General features: G+C 50.9%; 1 protein-coding gene across 1 annotated transcript in view; it reads right to left on the bottom strand.

The window, feature by feature from the left end:
- Positions 1-20694, bottom strand: part of CACNG7 (calcium voltage-gated channel auxiliary subunit gamma 7) — a 43281-nt gene extending 22587 nt beyond the window's left edge. The window contains exons 1-2 of the mRNA XM_056864028.1: positions 20625-20694; positions 1485-1724 (exon numbers count right to left, since the gene is read on the bottom strand). Coding sequence (XP_056720006.1) covers positions 1485-1680 — 196 coding nt within the window. The 5' untranslated portion in view covers positions 1681-1724; positions 20625-20694. The remainder of the gene's footprint in view (positions 1-1484; positions 1725-20624) is intronic.
- Between the last annotated feature and the right edge of the window lie 2868 nt (positions 20695-23562).

Raw genomic sequence — 23562 nt, forward strand, 5'->3', positions numbered from 1 at the left:
TTTGCATTGCAATACACACATCTGTCTCCTATGATTGCTCAGGTCGTTAAGAGACACTGGCATTTATTGGCTGATATTCCAGGGTGCAACAATCTACCGAGAATTGGCTATAGGAAAACTGCCTCTCTTAAAGATAGGTTGGTGCACTCCGACATTTATCATAACATTAACACACAAACTACAGTGGGGCATTTCATATGCCACAGATGCCTGGCTTGTAATTTCTCGCTTGAGGTTAAAGAATTCAAACGGACCGATTGTAACTTCACCTTTCAATTACGGTCTTTTACAAACTGTCAAACTAAATACTGTGTTTACTGCTTACTTTGTCCATGTGGCAAAATTTACGTGGGATCTTGTATTCGGGCTGTAAAAACGCACATATTGGAGCACAGATCTAGGATCAGGCTACAGGTGGTTTCTGCCCCGGTTGTAGAACATTTTTTGCGCTTTCATCATAGTGAAAATGACCTCCGTTTTTTTGTGTTATGGAAGCTTAACCCCAAAAGGTTTAATAAGGAAGACAATGTTAGACTGTTAAGGCAAAAAGAATCATATTTTATTCACATTTTGAAAACAGTAGCCCCGTACGGCTTGAACTTAGAGAATGATCTTTCTTGTTTCCTGTAATTGGGTAATATGCCTTTAAGACGGGTCGATCTTGCAGCCGGCACAGCACAGATGTGTATTGTTAACGCTTAAGCCTTCTAGTGTGGATTGGTATTTAGGAAATAGGTTTCACTTTGCATACATGGCTGCCTTAAGGATAATTACCCTTCGTGGGAACTAACATGCATCCAGTATTTTGGAATTTAATCTTTAAGATGTGCAATATTAGAGGAATCTATATGTAAGTATTCTTATATTTATTGTATTTATTAAATGAACTATTTTTGTAATTTTATATTTGAAACATATTATATTTATTGCATTTTAAAATATTACATATTGGAATAGGAAGGACTGATGAAGAATTCTACCCATAAGAATTTGAAACGGCCGTATCCTCCATCAAGTTACTCCTCTAAAATTGGTATTTCTGCTAGAATTGCACACTTACCTACATGGGACTTATAGAAGAATGCAGCACCTTGCCAAAGACCTTGCATTTTTGTAAATTTTGTTAGTGTCTGTGTCACCATCCATGTGGACTTGTTTGGTTGTGCTTGTTATTTTTGTATGCTTGTACATAACACTGTATGTTTATATGTATAGTTGTATTTAGACACCATAGGATAAATATTGGTTGCACTTAACAGTAATTGTTATTGTACAATTTTGTCGCCCCTGTACTGATTTCCTAATCTCCTGATAGTAGTACAGTGGTGTCTTTTTCTCCTGCTACCTGGCAGTTGGCAACCCTATGCAACTACCACAGTTCCAAAGGTGCCCACAGGCTCGAAAGGGTTGGGGACCCCTGCTCTAAACCACGCCCCTGATAGAAGACAATTTGCAAGGAACTCTCGCCCGTCCGGGCCCCTTACCTGCAAAGAAGCAGACCCTCCAGAGGCCAGCGTGGAGCGCCATGACGATCTCGGTGGTCTGGTTCTGCGGGAACACGATCCCTTCCTCCATGAACAGCCAGTAGTCGGTGCTGACCGCGATGCCCACCAGCAGCAGGCCGCACGCTCCAAAGACGCTAGACAGCAGGGTCAGGGCGCGGCTGCTGCAGTTACTCATCCTAGGTAACAGGGGGAGCCACTGGCCACACACTGCGCAAGGACCTGCAGCGGGAACGGACAACAAGGCCGAGAATCCGGGGGTTTTAATTCTTGCATGTTCACACCCATTTCCCTTCCTAAAGACAAGGATGATGTTTCAAGAATCCTCTCCTCAGCCAAACCTATTCACCTCTGGAGTGCCTGGGAGTTACTAACACCCATATTCTCCTGTTTGATTTTTTTTTTTAATTGCATCCCGCCTTTCTGCCCTTGCTAGGGCCACCAAAGCAGCCAACCATTTAAAACATCTGTGACAAAAATCTGTTTTTAAAATAATTACAATCAGCCTCCCCCCAAACACACATCATTAAAACAATTAAAAAGAGAGTTAAAACACATACACATGATAAAAACAGCAATTAAAATATTGAACACATGAACACATGAAGCTGCCTTCTACTGAATCAGACCCTCGGTCCATCAAAGTCAGCATTGGCTACTCAGACCGGCAGTGGCTCTCCAGGGTCTCAGGCAGAGGTCTTTCACATCATCTCCTTACCTAGTCCCTTTAACTGGAGATGCCGGGGATTGAACCTGGGACCTTCTGCATGCCAAGCAGATGCTCTACCACTGAGCCACAGCCCCTCCCCAAAAATGCAGGCATGAACACATGAAGCTGCCTTATACTGATGTCTCAGGCTGAGGTCTTTCACACCACCTACTTGCCTAGTCCCTTTAACTGGAGACGCCGGGGATCGAACCTGGGACCTTCTGCATGCCAAGCAGATGTTCTACCACTAAGCCATGGCCCCTCTTCATGGCTCTCCAGGGTCTCAGGCAGAGGTCTTTCACATCACCTCCTTGCCTAGTCCCTTTAACTGGAGATGCTGGGGATTGAACCTGGGACCTTCTGCATGCCAAGCAGATACTCTACCACTGAGCCACAGCCCCACAAATGATGAAGGAAGGCCAAACGAAACAAAAATGTCTTCACCCGCTGGCGGGATATAGCAACAGAAGGGGACAGATGACTCTCTGTGGGGAGAGGGTTCCAAACTTTGGTGCCATGACCGTGAAGGCCCTCTCCTGGGTTGCCACCTGCCTAATCTCCGAAGGCAGGGGCACTCAAAGCAGGGCCTCTGAAGATGACTGTAGTGCTTGGTAAGGTTCATAAGGGATTAGATGGTCCTTCAGGTATGTTGGTCCCAAACCATATAGGTATGGTTGCCCAATCCCTCTGTGAGAGATCCCCCTCTCTGAGTTTGCTTCTCCAAATCAGTTGCTCAGACGTTGATACAGAAACAATCGATTTATTGAAGCCTTCAGGAGATGAGACAGGCACAGGTAGAAAGTTGCAAGTGAGGGGCTATACGGGTTTACAGAATATATTGACTCCAGGGCACTGGGGCACTGGGGTTCACACTTATTGTTATGGGAAGTTACAAGCTTGGCATAATACAAAACATCAGACAGATCCCAGGAAGTCTGGGCGGCTATCACACTTCCAAGGCCGCATCGGCCTGAGGGAGTACTGGCAGGAAGAACAGCGGGGGGGGGGAAGATACATGGGCCATCAGGCCTGGCGCCTGAGACCAGAAGGTGTGAACTGCTTTTACGAGTTCACTGATAACACAGCAGGTGATGGAAAGCAGAGACACAAAGACAGAGACCCTCACATTCTGCCCCCCTTAAGGCCCCCCCCCGGGGTCCCCGAGAGGACGAGGCTTATCGGGATAAGCAAGGTGGAATTCCCGGACTAAGCGAGGAGCCGCCATGTGGGGTGCGGCCACCCATTCGTCATGAGCGGAGCCAAGGTTTTTCCAGCGAACAAAGTAAAACAGTTTCCCTTTCTTCCATTTGGAGTCTAAAACCTTGGATATTTCCAAATGGGTGTCCCCTCCTACTACGGTAGGAATCTCGTGTGCGGGAGGGGGGTGGAACTGGGGGGCTGCCACATAGGGTTTGAGGAGACTTATATGAAAGACTGGATGGACTCCTTTCAGAGTTTTCGGGAGGTCCAGTTCCACAGTAACCTCGTTGATTACTCTGGTAATGGGGAAAGGTCCCACATAACGGTCGCTCAGTTTTTTGCAGGGGCGAAGAGAGCGGAGGTTTTTGGTGGACAGATAGACTTGCTCCCCCACCTTGAGTTCCCATCCCGGAGACCGGTGTTTGTCTGCTTGTTCCTTGTACTTGCTTTTTGCCCTTTCCAGATTTTTGAGCAACCATGGCCAGGTGGATTTAACCACCTGAATCCACTCCTGAAGGTCAGGGGTAGACTGGAGCTCTGGCGAGACGGGGGCAGAACCGAAAGGGCCGAAATCCGTCCCGTATATAACTTGGAAGGGACTAAAGCCGGTAGAGGAATGAGGCGCATTGTTATACGCATATTCGGCAAATGGCAGCAGGTCGACCCAGTCGTCCTGGTGGAAATTTACATAGCAACGCAAATAACATTCTACCACCGCATTTACTCGTTCTGTTTGACCATCCGTTTGGGGGTGATAGGCGGAAGAAAGGCCCTGCTCTTCCACTCCCATTAACTTTAGGAAGGCCCGCCAGAATTTGGCAACAAACTGGACCCCCCGGTCGGAGAGGACCTTCCTCGGGATCGAGTGTAGCCTGAGGACGTGTGTGATGAACAGTTTAGCTAAGCCCTGGGCTGAAGGAAGGCCTGCACATGGAACGAAGTGAACCTGTTTGGAAAAGAGGTCTGTGATAACCCAAAGAACCGTTTTTCCCCGACTCGGAGGTAGGTCGGTGATAAAATCCATGGCGATGACTTCCCAGGGACGGGAGGGGCTCTCAAGCGGTTTGAGAAGCCCTGGGGGTTTTCCCATCCGTTTCTTGGCTGTGGCGCAGGTGGGGCAGCTGCGCACATACAACTCTACATCAGATCTCATACCGGGCCACCAGAATTGTCTTCGAACCAGGTGAAGCGTTTTTATGAAACCAAAATGACCCGCTAGCCTGGCACCATGTACAAGTCCCAATACTTCCTTGCGAAGAGAGGAGGGGACGTACAGTTTCCCCCCTTGCACCCACCAAGTGTTGGTACGTTCCAGACCAGTGGGGAGGAGATGATGCTCCTCCTCCTGCAAGGAGGCGTCCCGGAGTCGCTGTTGGAAGGCTTCCGGGATGCCTTTGAGTGTAGGGGGGGTCTCCGGTGGTCGGGCTTGGGACCGGGTGGTGACGGCTAAGCTAGGAACTTCCCCTCGCTGCTCGGGAGTGAACAGGGAGTCGACTGGGCGATCGAAATCGTTGCGATACTGGGGAAGTCGTGACAAAGCGTCGGCTAGGGCATTTTCTTTGCCAGGGACATGTCTGAGAGTGAACCGGAACTTAGCGAAGAATTGGGCCCACCGAACCTGTTTGGCATTGAGTTTTCTAGCCCCCTTGAGGGCCTCAAGATTCTTGTGATCGGTACACACTTCGAATGGCAGTTCGGCCCCTTCCAAGAAGTGTCGCCATATGGTAAGGGCATGTTTGACCGCTGCTGCCTCCTTCTCCCAAATGGCCCAGTTGATTTCAGACTGGGAAAACTTCTTGGAGAAGTAGGCGCATGGTCTCAACCGTCCCCCCTCATCCCTCTGCAATAGGGCCCCGCCCATGGCTACATCCGAGGCATCCACTTGCACCACAAAAGGCTTGGTGCAATCTGGGTGAGCCAAAACGGGTTCGGATGAAAAAAGTAGCTTCAAACGTTCAAAAGCTAGCTGGCACTGGGGGGACCATTGCAAACGGGCTGAGGGAAGCGCGGCGCTAGCCCCCTTGTCCTTGGTACGCAACAGGGCAGTGAGGGGAAGCGCAACTTGGGCAAAGTTAGGAATGAAGTTCCGGTAAAAATTGGCAAACTCCAAAAACTGCTGAAGTTGGCGGCGGGTAGTGGGGGGTTCCCAGTCCCGCACTGCCTGGACCTTGGCGGGGTCCATTTCCAACCCTTGGTGGGAGATCACATACCCCAGAAATGTAATGGAGGGTTGGTGGAATTCACATTTGGACACCTTAGCATACAGTTTGTGCTCCCGCAGCCGCTGGAGCACCTCTCGCACTAGGCGCACATGGTCTTCCATGGTTTCAGAGTAAATAAGGATGTCATCGAGAAATACCACCACCCCCCGAAACAGCAAATCATGCAAAACCTCATTAATTAATTGCATAAAGACACTCGGAGCCCCCGAAAGTCCGAACGGCATGACTAGGTACTCAAACATCCCAAAACAACTGGAAAAGGCCGTTTTGGGTTCGTCTCCTTCTTTGATGCGAATGCGGTGGTAGGCTTCTACCAAGTCCAGTTTGGTGAAGATTCGGCCCTCCTTTAATTGTGCTAGAAGGTCAGGAATAAGAGGGAGGGGGTAAGCATTAGACTGGGTGACTGCGTTCAGTCTGCGAAAGTCAATACACAGTCTTAAATCTCCCGTCTTTTTCTTTACAAAGAAAGCTGGGGCTGAATAAGGAGCCTTGGAGGGGCGTATGAAACCTCTCGCCAGATTGACATCCAGATAGTCTCGCAACACTGTCTTTTCACTAGGGCTCATGGGGTAAACCTTTCCCTTAGACAGTTTGCCTTCCCCTACAATCTCGATGGCACAGTCCGTTTCTCTGTGGGGAGGCAGTTCGTCGCACTCTCTAACATCAAAAACATCAGTAAATTGCGAGTACTCAGAGGGTAATTGAGGAGAGACTGGGGCGGGGGACCCTACCAGTGCGGCGGCTGGAGTCCTGAGTACCCGTTCCTTGTCATGCAACCCACAGGGGTTTTCGGGGAAGGAAAGCACCCGTTTAACCCAATCAATGGAGGGATTGTGCCCCCTTAACCAGTTCATCCCTAACACCACAGGGGTTACAATAGGGGCGATAGTGAAATACAACCGTTCCCAATGTTCCCCCACGGACATAATCACGGCTGCAGTTCTGTGGGTCACCGGGCCCCGTTTAAAGTCACTCCCGTCCATTTGGGAAAAACGGAGGGGTCCCGGAAGCCGCTTGCGCCGGACACCCAACTTCTTGGCAGTTTCCTCATTTATCATGGTGCGGGCACACCCCGAGTCGACCAACGCGGGGACCTCTAACGGGGGACCCCCTTTGGGTAGGGACAGATGGACACGCACAAATACATTGTCCTCTTGGGCGCTTACCATCGGTGGAGCTCCTTGCACAACGATAGGGACGGTCTGCTGCGGAGCCCCCTCTACAGCAGACCGACGGCGTTTTTTGCCGGCTGTTCCCACTCTTCCTCCTCGCTGGAAGAGGGGGACGGGGTAGTGGCCTCCGGGGAGCCGTCCGAATCAAAGACGGTATTTGTAATCCGGGACCCCGATGGGACCGTAGAGTCGGATGCCCCATCCTGGGGACGTGCGTGGAGAGCGGAGGGTGCGCCGGAGCGCCGGCTCAGTGGTCCACTTCTGCGGCGAGGCTGGCTGTCGGCGGCCGGTTTCGTCGGCTCGGCCTGGGTTTGGCGGGGAGGGGTCGGACGGCCTGAGCGAGAGGGGCATTGCGATGCAAAGTGACCCTTTCCCCCGCAGATCAGGCAGACGCCGGCCTCGAACCGCTTGCGGCGTTCCGCGGCCGAGAGGACCCCGCCACCCCCTTGCCGGAGTTCCCGGCCACGGTCACCCCGGGGCCTGGGGTCTCGCCCAATCCGTTGCTTGGACAAGTTCAGGAGTTGTTTGCGATTCTCGATGTCAGCAGCATGGCGAACCCAACCTTCCACATCCGGGGGGTTCCCTTGCATGAAGGCCCAATGTTGGAGGTCTGGGTTGAGACCCTCCCTGAAACATTGTACCAAGGTAGCCTCACTCCAGTCCAGAATTCGGCTAGCCAGTGACTGGAACTCACTTGCATACTGCGCCACCGACTTAGTCCCTTGGCGCAGTTGCATCAGGGAGGCTTTAGCCCGCTCACCTAGAGTCGGGTCCTCAAAACGGTTTCGGAGTGCTACCATGAACTCGTCCAGGGTTCGCAGCACCGGCGAGCGGAGTTCATACTGCAACACCATCCAGGCAGCCGCCTCCCCTTGCAGTAAGGAAGCCACGTACTGCACCCGGGACTCCTCAGAAACGAAGGTTCGGCCTTGTTCCCGCATAAAAATGTCTACTTGGACCATAAAAAAGGTCAACTGGTCTCCCGACCCGTCATACGTGACTTTCAGGTCCCGACGGGCCGGGGGGGCAGGGGTTGCGGGCGGAACTACTGGCGCCCCGTCTGGGGGAGCACCGGCTGGAGGTTGCAATTTCAGCGCATCTAGGGTCGTGGCCATCTCACCCATTACGCGTTGCATGATCTCCATCTGTTCCTGCATAGCCCGGCGGTCTTCCTGCCACTGCTTTCGTTCTTCCTCCATGAGGGCCTCTTTGCGGGCCGGGTCCCCTTCGAGTCCCGTGCTGGGGAAGGCCAACCGGCGATCCTTCACCGCAGTCCGCGAGAGCGACCAGCCCTTGGGAGAGTCCAGCCAATAAGTGAGCCCCCGGGGACGTCCGTCCCGATCTTGGTCGGGGGCGCGACCCTTCGGTTTCTTTGGCTTGGCTCCCTCCTCTTTAGGGTCCGGCTTCTCCGGCTCGTCCGGTTCCTTGGGGGCATCGGGGTTAGGGGTGGTGTCCTCGTCGGCTGACATTCTGTCCAAAGCGGTACAGCTGCAGTCCGAGAGGCAAGGACTTGCAACTTAATGTGAGAGATCCCCCTCTCTGAGTTTGCTTCTCCAAATCAGTTGCTCAGACGTTGATACAGAAACAATCGATTTATTGAAGCCTTCAGGAGATGAGACAGGCACAGGTAGAAAGTTGCAAGTGAGGGGCTATACGGGTTTACAGAATATATTGACTCCAGGGCACTGGGGCACTGGGGTTCACACTTATTGTTATGGGAAGTTACAAGCTTGGCATAATACAAAACATCAGACAGATCCCAGGAAGTCTGGGCGGCTATCACACTTCCAAGGCCGCATCGGCCTGAGGGAGTACTGGCAGGAAGAACAGCGGGGGGGGGGAAGATACATGGGCCATCAGGCCTGGCGCCTGAGACCAGAAGGTGTGAACTGCTTTTACGAGTTCACTGATAACACAGCAGGTGATGGAAAGCAGAGACACAAAGACAGAGACCCTCACACCCTCTTTGCTACCTGCAGGAGGTTTTGGGGGCAGAGGCTGAGGAGGGTGGGGTTTGGAAAGGGACTTCAATGCCATAGAGTCCAACTGCCAAAGAGGCCATTTTCTCTAGGTGAACTAATCTCTATCGGCTGGAGATCAGTTGTAATAGCAGGAGATTGCCTGCTAGGACCTGGAGGTTGGCAACCCCACATATAGGGCTTGGAGGTCAAGACCAGAAGGACCTTGAAATCTGACTGGAAACAAATTGGGAGCCAGTGTTTGGGGGTCAAGACTAGAGTGATACGGTTTGTACGACCCCACATCCAAGGAAAACACGAAGTGTTGGCTCAGAGCTTCACCCCAAACCACTAAGACCTCTCAAATTACTCTTCCGGCCACAAGACCCTCTAACTCGGTGGGTTTTAAACTTCTCCAAGGATCCTTTCTACGTTGATTTTTCTGATGAGGAACCACTGTAAGTTGGCCAAGGAATCCTTGCACATTGCAGAGAATTCTGGGGAATGTTCTAGGATGTGCTCTCAGTTTGTTCAGGGCGCCATCCAAGCTTGTGTTTTAGGGACTGATAATGTGATCATGATACCCTGGGGGCTGCAAGTTGAGGGGGAAATACTGGTAATGGCAAACATCTTGTCTTTTGGGCCATTACCGGTCTTTACAGAAAGAAAAATAAGCTGAGCACAATGATCATACGCAGAATCACATTTGGTTTATGCTTGTTCTGGCTGTTAAAGCTAATCTTCCATAAACAGTCAATGTTGACCCAGATTAATGCAGAGAAGGCACCGTATTGCATTAGATGCTATAGGTAAGGCTGATTTCAGTACACACATGCAAGTGTACACACACACACACGTGCACACACATGAAAGGTGGCTCGGAGAAGGTTATGTAACCCGAACGGTGGGTTTTAGACATATCCCATCTTGAAATGTTTACAAATAATTTCGGTCATCTTTCGTTGGAGTATGTTGAACTTCATCAGTTGAATTTAAGCTGGCAGAAATGGGACACTGTCTATACCAGTGGTCCCCAACATGGTGCCTCTATAATGGTGACTCTATGGGGCTCATGACCCAATAGGTGGGACTCGGCAATCCACCCGAGGGTCATGACCCAATAGGTGGGGCTCAGCAATCCACCCGAGGCAATCCACCTGAGGGTCATGACCATTGCACTAAGGCAGGGATTTCCCAAACTCTGCTCCATGGAGCAATTGGTGCTCTGCTAAACATCTCTTAGTGCTCCATGAAGAGATTGGAAAGAAAAATACTACTGTCATACTGCCATTCGGTTTAGTATATAGGTGCTAGGTGAAAATTAGTGCTCCGTGACGAATTTCTCTCCTGAAAAGTACTCAACGGCTCAAAACGGTTGGGAACCACTGCACTAAGGGATTTGTTGGGGATCCCTCTGGTGATGACCCCATGATGATGTTTTAAATTAATACAATTTAAAAAGAAACTAAGAGATGGACTGGGGTGGAGTGATTCAGCGCCACAGGGAGAACAGGTGGCAGTGGAAGGAGCTATAGCCCTTTTCAAAGGGCGGGGGGGATGAATGTACATGTGATCGTAGCAGGAAGCCATAGTATTCAATGAAATGTATGGCCAGGGGCATAAGGGATGCAGTTAGAACTCTGCTTTTAAGGTTCCTGATTGTATGATCAGTTCACCTGGAGAAAATGGCCGCTTTGTCAATTGAACTCTGTGGCATTGAAGTCCCTCCTCTCCCCAAACCCCGCCCTCCTCAGGCTCCGCCCCCCAAAAACCTCCCACCGGTGGAACGGGAAAGCCCATCTCTGGCCATGCCCATCCTACGGCCTTCACAAGTAGGCCAACTACCCCTCCCCCCTTTTTTCGCCTGGCAGCGCTCCAGCACCTTAACAGTTGTATGACAGGCAGCTATTCGGCGGGGGCGGCTTTCCCCATCTGTGCTGCTCCCTGCTGAAAAACCTGCAGCACTTCCATTTCTCTCTCTCTCTCTGTCTCGTTTGCAGATGTTAAAGGCACAAAACATAAATGGGCCAGGCCTTTGTGAGACCCAGGCCAGCAGATGGGAGTCACATGGGAGAGAACTTTGAAGCAGAGGTCCCCAACCTACTGCTCACAGGCACTATGATGCCCACCAATACCTTTCCTGGTGTCGTCAAGTGCTTTTAGAACGTGGGTGGGTTGAAGAAGAAGCGTTGCTTTTTATATGCCGACTTTCTCTACCACTTAAGGGAGACTCAAACCAGCTGACAATCACCTTCCCTTTCCCTTCCCACAACAGACATCTTGTGAGGTAGGTGGGGCTGAGAGAGTTTGGAGAGAACTGTGACTAGCCCAAGGTCACCCAGCAGGCTTCATGTAGAGGAGAGGGGAAACCAACCTGGTTCACCAGATTAGCCTCCGCCGCTCCTGTGGAGGAGTGGGGAATCAAACCTGGATCTCCAGATCAGAGGCCACCGCTCTTAACCACACCACCTCTCTGGCTTTTGCCCAGCAGGGCTTCTGTTTGGCCACTGGAGATCAGATTGCCTGTGCAATCTGCCTGAAATGTTGGAGAGAGTTACTATAAAAATTACCCATAACCTCACTCCCTAACATGTCGTGGTTGGCTCCGCCTCCTGCGGCAGCCATTTTGTAGTTGCGCCCAACCACCCTGTGTCACAATTCCAAAGGTGCCCCCAGGCTTAAAAAGGTTGAGGACCATTGCTTTAGAGGCTGTGGAACACACTGTTTCCAGCCCGTGATTGCCTTCTCTGCTCCAAGAATATGGACCTCCATGGGGTTGCCAACTCTGGCTTGGGAAATTCCTGGAGATTTGCAGGCAGTGCCTGGGGAGATACTTCAGTGTCTATACCACAGAGTCCACCCTCCAAAGGCGCCCTTTTCTCCAGGAGAACTGATGTCTATAGTCTGGAGATGAGATTTAATTCTGGGAGAACTCCAGGCCTCACCTGGAGGTTGGTAACCCTAGACCTCAGTGATCCCGACCCCCCCCCCAGCCAATTGCATCCTCCCAGACACCTTAACACCCCCAGTCAGTTTTCTCCAAGAGATGTTTGTGTTTCAGAGTTCGGCATCATCCCCCCTCACAATAGATTTTCAAGCACTTTTTTCCCTGGCTTGTGTCTCCAGGGGTTTCTATTTATGCCCTCCTTGACTGCATCTGTGCAGAACAGAGGGCCCAAAAAAGACCTGAAGTGTGTGCGCGTGTTTGTGTGTGGTGGCAAGGACAGGAAAGTATCTGTAGGCTAGCACGGAGGGTGGCAGGAGGAGGGAAAGGGGTCCGGTTGTGTTGCAGAGGCTGCTGGAAGGCCCTGGGAAGACGGAAGGAACGGTTGCCAGGTCCCTCTCTGCCACCCGTGCGAGGTTTTAGGGGTGGAGACTGAGGAGGGCGGGGTTTGGGGAAGGGAGGGACTTCAATGCCATAGAGTCCAATTGCCAAAGCGGCCATTTTCTCCAGGGGAACTGATCTCTATCGGCTGCAGATCAGTTGCAATAGCAGGAGATCTCCAGCTAGTACCTGGAGGTTGGCAACCCTAATCCTAAAAGCAGACAGAATTCTACTTCCTCAAGAGCTTCTTTATCCAGAAATGCTCTGGAGGCCTCTACAGGACAGTCTCCCATTTCATAGGCCCAGTTGAAACAGGCTCCCACCTATGTAGGGTTGCCAGGTCCCTCTTCTCCACCAGCGGGAGGTTTTTGGGGCAGAGCCTGAGGAGGGTGGGGTTTGGGGAGGGACTTCAATGCCATAGAGTCCAATTGCCAAAGCCGCCATTTTCTTCAGGAGAACTGATCTCTATCGGTTGGAGATCAGTTGTAATAGCAGGAGATCTCCAGTTAGGACCTGGAGGTTGGCAACCTGAGGAGGGCAACCTGAGGGGGGCAAGGTTTGAGGAGGGGCTTCAATGCCATAGAGTCCAGTTGCCAAAGCGGCCATTTTCTCCAGGTGAACTGATCTCTATCGGCTGGAGATCAGTTGTAATACCAGGAGATCGCCAGCTAGGACCTGGAGGTTGGCAACCATATGGAAGGGCCTAAACCAAGCTATTCGCCCCTTCCACTTTAATCCTGACCATTCTCCACCCCCCGAAGAGTAGCGGCACCCCCTATTACCTCCCCACAGCATTACACTTGTTGGTTGCACAGCCTCTTCCCACCTTCCCTCCCACTCTTGGTCGAGAACCTTTATTTGATTTCTCCCATCTGTGATTATTTTATTTTGGTTACAGAAGGCAGCTCTGGGGATGACAGAAGCGGTACAATATGGTCACCCTACTCACACACATTCCTCTTCCTGTTCCAGATCTGTGTATATATACACAACACCACAGGGGGAATGTGTGTGTATGTGCGTTGTGTGCACCCACGTGCAAGGAAAGAGAATATAGATAATTATGGGAACGGATAGAAGGAGGGAGGGAAGAGTATGTCTGAGGACCGACAAAGACAAAGGTAAGGATAGGTGGTGAAACAGAAGATCACACAGGCAGAGAGATGTTTAATTTGGAATCTCTGTTGTGGGGTGGGGGGTAAATGTACAAACATAGTATTGGGGGTATATTTACTACCCCAAGCCCAGCTCCAAATAACTATTGTCAACAAGCACTCCTGTTTTCGTAGCAGCATAAGCAAGTGGTGGATAATTCACCAAAATTCGAGCCCAAGATGTAAGAAAACCAACCCAAACATTATAGGAAAACATCTACCATTATTAATCACCAACAGTGTTGATATTGGGCATTCTTTTTCTACCCCTTGCACCAATCTGCGCAGGAGAAAAGGTGGCATGGTATAGCCCAATCTCATCAGATCTCAGAAGCTAAGCAGGGTCGGTACTTGGATGGAAGACCGCCAAGGAAGACGCTGCAGAGGAAGGCAATGGCAAACCACCTCTGCTTCTCATTTGCATTGAAAGCCCCTTGCTGGGGCTGCCATAAGTCAGTTGCAACTTGACGGCATGTATGTCGGTAGCACATATCTGATCGTGGGGAGCCAAATGTTCTTCACTTAAGAACATGAGAAAGGCCATGCTGGATCAGACCAAGGCCCATCAAGTCTAGCAGTCTGTTCACACAATGGCCAACCAGGGGCTTCTAGGAAGCCCACAAACAAGACAACTGCAGCAGCAGTATCCTGCCTCTGTTCCACAGCACTTCATATAATAGGCATGCTCCTCTGGTCCTGGAGAGAATAGGTATGCATCATGACTAGTATCCATTTTTACTAGTAGCCATGGATAGCCCTCTCCTCTAGAACATGTCCACTCCCCTCTTAAAGCCTCCCAAGTTGGCAGCCATCACCACATCCTGGGGCAGGGAGTTCCACACTTCAACTATGCGTTAACTTGACTTCAGTGCTTCTCTGGATAAAGTTTCTTTTGCAAAACACTGATGGGCCAATTTTACATCCCAATATGTTACAGTGACTGGGGTAAAAAAAGCACCTTGATGGTGAAATCAGTAGAAGTTGGGTTATACACCAGCTGCTTTTCTGTTCACAGAAAGATAACTGGAATTGGTGAGCAGCTGTATTTTGGAGATGTTGTTCATTAATGCTCAGATGACACTGTCCTAAGAAAGACAAAGTTGTTGAGCTGTATACATTCTACCAAAAAAAAGCACGGGATGGAATTTCCCATTCGGATTACTTCCGATGACTGATTAAACAGATTGGACGCAGAGGATTCAAAGGCACTTTCCCGCTCATGGGGGGAGAGGTGATGTGATAACCATCTTCAAGTACTTGAAGGGCTGTCATATAGAGGAGGGTGCCGAGTTGTTTTCTGTTGCCCCATAAGGTCGGACCAGAACCAACGGGTTGAAATTAAATCAAAAGAGTTTCCGTCTAGACATTAGGAAGGATTTTCTAACAGAGCGGTTCCTCAGTGGAACAGGCTTCCTCGGGAGGTGGTTAGTGCTCCTTCCCTGGAGGTTTTTAAGAAGAGGTTAGATGGCCATCTGTCAGCAATGCTGATTCTATGACCTTAAGCAAATGATGAGAGGGAGGGCATCTTGACCATCTTCTGGGCATGGAGTAGGGGTCACTGGGCGTGTGGGGGGAGGTAGTTGTGAATTTCCTGCACTGTGCAGGGGGTTGGACTAGATGACCTTGGTGATCCCTTCCAGCTCTGTGATTCTAACTCCTTCCACTGACAAAGGAACTGTAACTCATGGAAGGTGAAGACGTCTTCCGTGAGCAGAAACATGAGCCACAAGGGCATCTCCGGGAGTTGAAAGGCACCTTTGGAGCCTGCTCATGGATCAGACCGGATGGATGTGTGGATACAGACAAGAAAGAAGAAGGGGAAAGGACGGGCGGCAGAGGGATGCGCAGACATTAATGGGAACAATGGATGCTTAGATAAGTGTGTCTGACATGGATGAATGTCTCTTCTGTTGCTCGAGTGAATGAAGTAAGAATGGAGTCGTTTATGTATGCGCTGTACTTTTAGCAGCATGTTGTTGGGTACACGGTCATCAGGGCAGGAAGGATGGGAAAAACCCAAGCTGGTCTGCTTGGATTTCTCTCTCCTAGAGAGACACCCGCAAAAATGTCACGTGCTGTGAGGAATAGGTGCATGCGCAAATGGTGGACCAGAAATGTCAGAATAGATTGACACCGAGGAAAGTGCTAACTAGTGCAAAACCTCACCCACTATTGAAATAGTTGCATGGTTGCCTACATTGGTTCATCATGCAACAAGCCTGCGGAATTTCAAGTCCTGGTGCGCACGTAGAGCTCTTCCAATTCTGCAGCTGATTAACTGATCCAGAACCACTGTCGTCCTTTGCGCTTTCAGTCCCTTACTCTAACTAGATCCTTTACCTACCCTTTTCGCCACGCTGAGCATCTAGTTTACCAATGCCAAAGGACAATTGTGGCATTAAGTGGCCCCTAAACTGTAATCTCATTTTGAGCATGTACTCCTAGCCAGGGCAGAATCTCTGGGACAAGGGCCAATGTGGACGAAAAGGATGTGGGCAGAATGGAGCGGGTGCAGAGGAGAGTGACAAAGATGATCGGGGCAGGGGGGGCTGGAGACCAAGCCCTACGAGGTCAGGGGCCTGGAGACCAAGCCCTACAAGGAAAGGCTGCGGGAGCCGGGAATGTTTAGTCTGGAGAAGGGGAGCTCGAGGGGGGACATGATTCCTCTCTTTAAGTAATTGAAGGGCTTTCACTTAGAGGAGGGCAGGAAGCTGTTCCTGTTGGAATAGGATAGGACTTGCAATAATGGGGTTAAACTGCGGGCGGAGAGGTACCGGCTGGATATTAGGGAAAAGTTTTTTACAGTAAGAGTTGTTCGATAGTGGAATCAGCTACCTAGGGAAGTGGTGAGCTCCCCCTCACTGGCAGTCTTGAAGCAGAGACTGGACAAGCACTTGTCAGGGATCCTCTAGGCTGATCCTGGATTAAGCAGGGGGTTGGACTAGATGGCCTTTATGGCCCCTTCCAACTCCATGATTCTATGGTATAGTTGATAAGAGTGTCAGATTGGGACCAAGGGCTGCAATGAAGGTTGTCACCTTCTTTTGCCTGGCCCTTCTGTGCATTAACAGAATCCTGACACAAATTTAGCAGGTGGAAGCTTTGCCAACCCTTCTTTGTGCCAGGTAAAGCTTCTTCTCTTGAATGTCTTGATGAAACAGGGCTGTTCGAAGGACCAGGAACAGGGCCAGTCATAAAGGAGGCAATTCTGCTCCCAGTCTAACCTTCCCCACAGCCCCCCGTGTAGCGTAGTGGTTAAGAGCGGTGGTTTGGAGTGGTGGACTCTGATCTGGAGAACCGGGTTCGATTCCCCACTCCTCCACATGAGCGGCAGATGCCAATCTGGTGAACTGGATTTGTTTCCCCATTCCTGTACACGAAGCCAGCGGGGTGACCTTGGGCTAGACACAGCTCTGTTAGACTTCTCTCAGCCCCACCTACCTCACAGGGTGTCGGTTGTGGGGAGGGGAGGGGCAGGTGATTGTAAGCAGGTTTGATTCTTCCTTTAAGTGGTAGAGAAAGTCAGCATGTACAAACTAACTCTTCTTCTTGTTTGGATAAAGCGAGATAACACTACCCTGGGCTCTTTGGAGAGTGGGGTTTTAAGCTTAGTTAAGAAATGGCCCTGACCTGGATGGCCTAGGCTAGCCCAATCTCATCAGATCTTGGAAGCTCAGCAGGGTCGGCCCTGGTTTGTACTTGAATGGGAGACCACCAAGGAAGTCCAGGGCTGCTACGCAGAGGCAGGCAATGACAAACCACCTCCGTTCATCTCTTGCCTTGAAAACCCTACTGGGTTGCCATAAGTCGACAGTGACTTCATGAGCACCACCAAGAAACAATACTACAACAAGAAGAAGAAGAGTTGGTTTTTATATGCCGACTTTCTCTGCCCCTTAAGGGAGAATCAAACCGGCTTACAAACACCTTCCCTTCCCCTCCCCACAACAGACACCCTGTGAGGCAGGTGGGGCTGAGAGAGCTCTAAGAGAACTGTGACTAGCCCAAGGTCACCCAGCTGGCTTCCTGTGTAGGAGCGGGGAAACCAACCTAGTTCACCAGATTAGCCTCTGCCGCTCATGTGGAGGAGTGGGGACTCAAACCTGGTTCTCCAGATTAGAGTCCACCACTCCAAACCACCACTCTTAACCACTACACCACGCTGGCTCTCTACATTTAATTTAAAGTGAAATTCAGAGTGAATTTGTAGGACCCTTCTCAAATCAAATCTATGAAAAGTGCCACGGAGAACCCAAAGAGGTTACAATAGGAGAGTTTCACAGGCATCTTTACAAAACCCCACCCTGGCACACAGGCCTCCGAAGCCGGCCAGGCCAAACCTGTCTTTTTGTCATCTCTGCACAAAGAATAATGCCCATAAGGGGGGGAGGTGTTCGCTCCCACTAGTGTAACCCCGAAAAAGGTAAAGAAATCTCTCCCCCTCCCCTCTCACCGTACTGCTGAGCCCCACCTCCCGCCCTTGACACTGAAAAACGAGGCCGTATCTCTCTCTCACACACAGTGGCAACAAAAATAGCATCCCTGCCACGTACAGCCTGCTTGACCCCTCGGTAGCTGTTGCCTCCATATGCTGAATTAAATCTCACCCATTAGCACAACACTACCGCTAGATCCACCCCCAAGTCCCTCCCCCCCCCCAGTAGTCGCACACCCTCCCTCCGGCAATCAGTGTACCATATTCAGCTGTGGCGGGGAATACAATCTCGCAGCAACGTCACCATCTGGGACTACATTAGATGTTGGCATTGGAGGGGAGGAATCAAGATTGGGAAGTACAACGTCTCTTTTGCGGTCAAAAAAATCTCCCCGTCTCCCCCCTTCCAACACACTCTGTGTAGAATCACAGAGTGAGGAATACGGCTTATCGGCACATGCTTGGCCCTCAGAAATTACAAAAAGAAAAGAAAAGCCATTAGCTTATCCACACAGACACCATTCCATGTTTGGGTGCACACAGAAATCCATGTTTGGGTGCCCACATGTAAGGGGTCTGGAGACCAAGTCCTATGAGGAAAGGCTGAAGGAGCTGGGTATGTTTAGCCTGAAGAGGAGAAGACTGAGAGGGGATATGACAACCATCTTCAAGTACTTGAAGGCTGTCATAGAGAGGATAGTGCTGTTTTCTGTTGCCCCAGAAGGTCGGACCAGAACCAACGGGTTGAAATTAAATTAAAAGAGTTTCCATCTAGACATTAGGAAGAATTTTCTAACAGTTAGAGCGGTTCCTCAGTGGAACAGGCTTCCTCGGGAGGTGGTAAGCTCTCCTTTCCTGGAGGTTTTTAACAGAGGCTAGATGGCCATCTGTCAGCCATGCTGATTCAATGACCTTAGGCAGATGATGAGAGGGAGGGCATCTTGGCCATCTTCTGGGCATGGAGTAGTGGTCGCTGGGTGTGTGTGTGGGAAGTAGTTGTGAAATTCCTGCATTGTGCAGGGGGTTGGACTAGATGACCCTGGTGGTCCCTTCCAACTCTATGGTTCTATGTACCAGCACTGAGAAGTCACACACACACACAAAAAAACACATCTCCAGTGCTGAAAATCCACACATATCAGCGTTAAAGGAATTCACTTTAGGTGCACGACACATTACTCTCTCATAGAGGCTAATCAACAAATAATTAAAGGGAAATACACAAGCAATAAATCCAGTGTCATACAGGTATGGAATACACCCACAGATGCTCAGTTAGACAAAAGTATAAAGCTGTCTTCCCCACTAAAGAACAATACATCGTTTTTATGCACCATGTCAGAGAGGCGTCGAACAAACCACCACTCCCAAAGTCACAAGCACGGTGTGCGGTTGCATTGGGGAAAGAAAGCCATTAAAAATTCTGTTGACACCGCTGTTTGTGGCTCGCGGTGTATTAATCCGGTGTGGAGAGACGGGAGTAAATAGGGTGCATGCACAAAACCACGGGAAATGAAGCGTGCATGCTCACAGACAGCCCCGTTCTCCATTTCACACTATAATCTAGACAGGAACGGTGTTAAAGGAGCTGAAGGAAACACAAATACCCAGGACACACATGCACTGCAAACTATTATATCCTTCATTACTGCGTTTTTGAGTGCAGGAATGACAGAAGCCCAGCATGCCAACATCGACACAGTGTGGGCTAAAGAAAGAGTACCCAGTTAGTACACAATGCATTGTTTTCAATCACAGCCACACACTGCCTGTGTGCTTCTGTAATGCACAGAGAAAGGCGCTAAAGGAATTCACATGTAGATGGATACACACATGCACTGCATGCTGATGTAGCACTGCCCCATCATACTATTCTGTTTGCAATGCAACACGAAAACGGCATGGAAGAAATATAGGGAACCAGGTACACCACACTCAACCCCATTTACTAGCACGACAGAGGAAGTGTTTATTAAGGCATTAAGGGCACCCTTCAACACCGAAATTATGCAGTCGATCGTGTGAAGTGAAGTCAGCTACACAAAAATCCTTTAAAAAAAATATATCAGCAAACCAGTGTGAGATCTGGATGTCTGTCTCTCACCTACACATCAAATTCAGAAAAATATGCAATCGAATACTAGATAACGCGTTCTCACACGCTGCAACGGCAACCACACACATACACAGGGCACAGCCAATGCAAAACAAGTTCTCCAAAAGAATGAGCATTCTGTATCTTGAGTAGATTGTAAACACGTAGCATATATGTATACTGTCAGGGAAAGTTGTTACCTGTACAAGCCCCACAATCCTGTGGGAAGGGAGGTGGGGGGTAAGAGTACAAATTACTTATAGTGTGCCCCCGAAAGACACTCCCCACAGCAGCAAGTTCAGTTCACTGCCACAAAGGAATCGCAACACACATCCGATATGCATTATAGGGGCCAGAGAGAACGAAAACCTTTCAGAGTGGATCTACAGGAATTCACAAATAACACCGATCAGAGGACCCCAGAGTTAAGCACCTGCGGTCAGAGACGCTGTCCAAATACTCGTCCGGCTGGCCCTAAATGAAAGGCCACATATTCACACAGGCCAAAGTTGCACAAAGTTGACACTCCCAACATCAACAACATGTAAAAACCAGAAAAAGTGACACAGAGACCCGTGAGTTTTCTTCTTCTCCTCCTGGGCCAGCGAGTAGTTTATAGCGGGTGCAAGCTTTGGACTTAGACAGAGTCGGCCGGTTTTCGCCCGGTGGAGAGTTCTGTGTAACTCAGAACTGTGCATCCCATTTAAAACCGACGGCTGGCCCCAGAATACATGCCATCTTACTGCCTCTCTGTTTCCTAACTCTGAGGGACAAATGGCACAAGCCTGGCCATGAGGGAATGTGTCCCAGGAGGATGGAACATACACGGAAGAAATTGGGCTGTTTTCTCACCTTGCCGTTAGATTCCCACCAGGACCTTAAGTTCCTTGCTCTTCCACCGCACCTGCATCGCTTTCCGCTTTTAATTTCTCCTTTTCCTTGCGCCAATGTTCCAAAGGAGGGCAGGGGCCAGGCGCCCGTCCCCTCTTTCCTAAGTGGGGAGATATTTAGCCGCTCTTTTTTAATAGCTGTCCGGTGACGACGCGACCCCAAGACAAAGGGTCTCTATTGCTGAAGCCCCCATCCAGAAGTTGCAGAAGCCAGGGGTGGTGGTGGTGGTGGGTGGGGGGAACGAAGGAAGAGACAGAACGAAAGAGGGAGCGAGGGAAACGAATGCAGCAGTAGCCGGGGTGGTAGAGGAGGGGGAAAGCGGGTGGTAATATATCGAGCTGGGGACTGGACAACCCGAATGCAGCAGGGAGGAGAAATAACGGAATGGAGGGGAAAGGATTCAGCAGGAATGAAGAAGAGAGAGGAGAAGGGATGCAGCAGACAGAGGGGAGAGGGAGAAGAGAGGAGGGAGCGCAGGAGAGAAGAAAAGCAATAGAATGAGGCGGGGGGAGGATGGGTGCAGGAGAGCGGAAAAGTGAGGGAATGAAGCAGAGAGCGGAGAAGAGGAATGCAGCAGAGGGGGGTGGGGGGGGGAGTGAATTCCCTGCGATCAGGGATCCCGGCTGCAGCAGGAGAGAGGGACGGGAAGAAGGGCTGGGAAGGAGGAATGCAGGAGGGCAAGGGCTGAAAAAGCAGCGCAATTGCGAGCGGCAGATGGGGGGGGGGAATGCAGCAGAAGGAAAGAGGGAGAGAGGGAGAGAGAGCACAAACACACACAGAAATCAGGGCAGGCGCCCAGTCCCAAGTCAGGGCACAGCAGAAATGGGGGTGGGGGTGGTGTCGATGGATAAATCAATAGATGGGGCGAAGGGGGAGATGGAGATGCTTTGGGGCAGGGAGGGAAAGGGGTCTCCCTTTCCCTGCAGAGACCAAGGAGGGAAGGGGGGGGTGACTGTGTGTGGGGGGAGGGAAGGGTCTCGTCGGATGGGGGAGGGAGAGTGGGATGCGGCGGAGGGGCGGGCGGGAGAGAGAGAGAGAGAGGCTGCTACTGATTTTGTCCTGGCGGGGGGGGGGGGGGCTTCGATCGGGCAGCGATGCCGCAGTCGGATGCCGAGAGGCGGCTATCAGTCAGTCTGTCTGTCTGTCTGTCGGTCCCTGTCCCTCCCTCTCTCTCTCTCTCTCTCTCTCTCACACACACACACACACACACACACACACACAGACACTCACACACAGCCCGAGGCTGGCACGCACAGGGCGCCCCCGCTGCCGGATCCCGCTCGATCACGGGATCCGCTCGGCCGGGGAACCGAGGGGGATGCGAGGCGAATCCACAATCGCCCTAGCCCAGCATCCGCCGCCCCGGATCCCTGCAGCTGGCCGTGATGTCAGAGGGACCACTCTTAAAGGCACAGGCCGCCTGCCGGCCAGGGAGAGCCGGGCTTCCGCACTGCACACCCCGGGCGTGCGCGGGCGGCGTCGGCGTCTGGAGACACCTGGGAAGCACGCGCGTCCTCGCGTTCGTGGGAGTGAGCCCAAGACGGGGAGAGAGCGCGCGCGCGCCGGGAAGGGGGTGACATTGACATGGGGACGTCCCCATTCGCCAGATTTCGGACATTCCCCGCTCGCGAGGATCCCCGGCACGTTTCGGTGAATGTCCAAAAATGTCCGACTGCCAACAGTCCACTGGTCAATGTCCGAAAACACAGACCAGTTATGCCTGGGAGGTTTTGCCTTGGGTTTGCCGCTCCCTAGATGCACATTTCCCCCATCCGAATTCTCAAAACTCTGCATGGGGGCTTATTGTTGAGTTTTGAGAATTGTGTGTGTGTGTGTGTGTGTGTGTGTGTGTGTGTGTGTGTGTGTGTGTGTAAAGTGCCGTCAAGTCGCAGCCGACTGATGGCGACCCCTTTTTGGGGTTTTCATGGCAAGAGACTAACAGAGGTGGTTTGCCAGTGCCTTCCTCTGCACAGCAACCCTGGACTTCCTGGGTGGTCTCCCATCCAAATACTAACCAGGGCTGACCCTGCTTAGCTGCGGAGATCTGACGAGGTCAGGCTAGCCGGGGCCATCCAGAATTTAGATGGGGGGGAAATGTGCGCCTAAACAGTGGCGGATCCAAGGCAAAATCCCCCACGCATGAATGGCCACAGATTCTCTGCGCGGCTTTCACCAAACGGATTGTCAGCTTCCACACAAACATTCTCCGACTTTTGGAGACATTTCGGTGCCGTGTATGCCGGGTTTTCTTTTCTTGGTATTATAACCCTTAATATCATCGATCCGTCGACGTTGCCCTCAAAACCCTGTTAATTAAAAATATTCATAGCAATGGCACGGGAAAGAAGACCGTAAGTGTTATGCACGCATCTCTGGCTTGGAACATTCCCTCCCTCCCCCACCTTTCTGGGCTCCACACCTCTATGGATTACACATAAATGCACACACATGCGCGGGAGTGTCTGCACATAGCGTGAGAGAGAGCAGAGGGCGAGGCGGGGAGCCTGATGATAATCTTTGCATCAAGAATGCCAGGGATGGGACTTCAAGGATCAAGCTCCTGGGTTTTTTGGGAAATGCCATTCCGAGTATCTTGGAGGAAGGACGGTCTTATAATATGGATGTGTGTGTGTGTGTGTGTGGGGGGGAGCCAGGACACCTGGCCTCCCTGGAAGGATAGCGGGAGCTTGTTCAACTGGGTCAGCTGAGTGAGGTCTTCAGGCAGTGGCTTACCTGGAAACTGGGGTGTTTGGACATCAGCACGGCTGTGTTGTTCTGCCAGATGAGCATCATCTGGAGAAAGGGGCGCATCGTTCATTGTTGGTGGGCTGCAAAGGTAGCAGAGGCAAGGTTTGGTTTTTTGTTTTGTTTTTTGCAAAGGTGATGAACACATGAACAC

This window comes from Euleptes europaea, chromosome 18 (genome assembly GCF_029931775.1).
Source record: "Euleptes europaea isolate rEulEur1 chromosome 18, rEulEur1.hap1, whole genome shotgun sequence".
Classification (NCBI taxonomy): Eukaryota; Metazoa; Chordata; class Lepidosauria; order Squamata; family Sphaerodactylidae; genus Euleptes; species Euleptes europaea.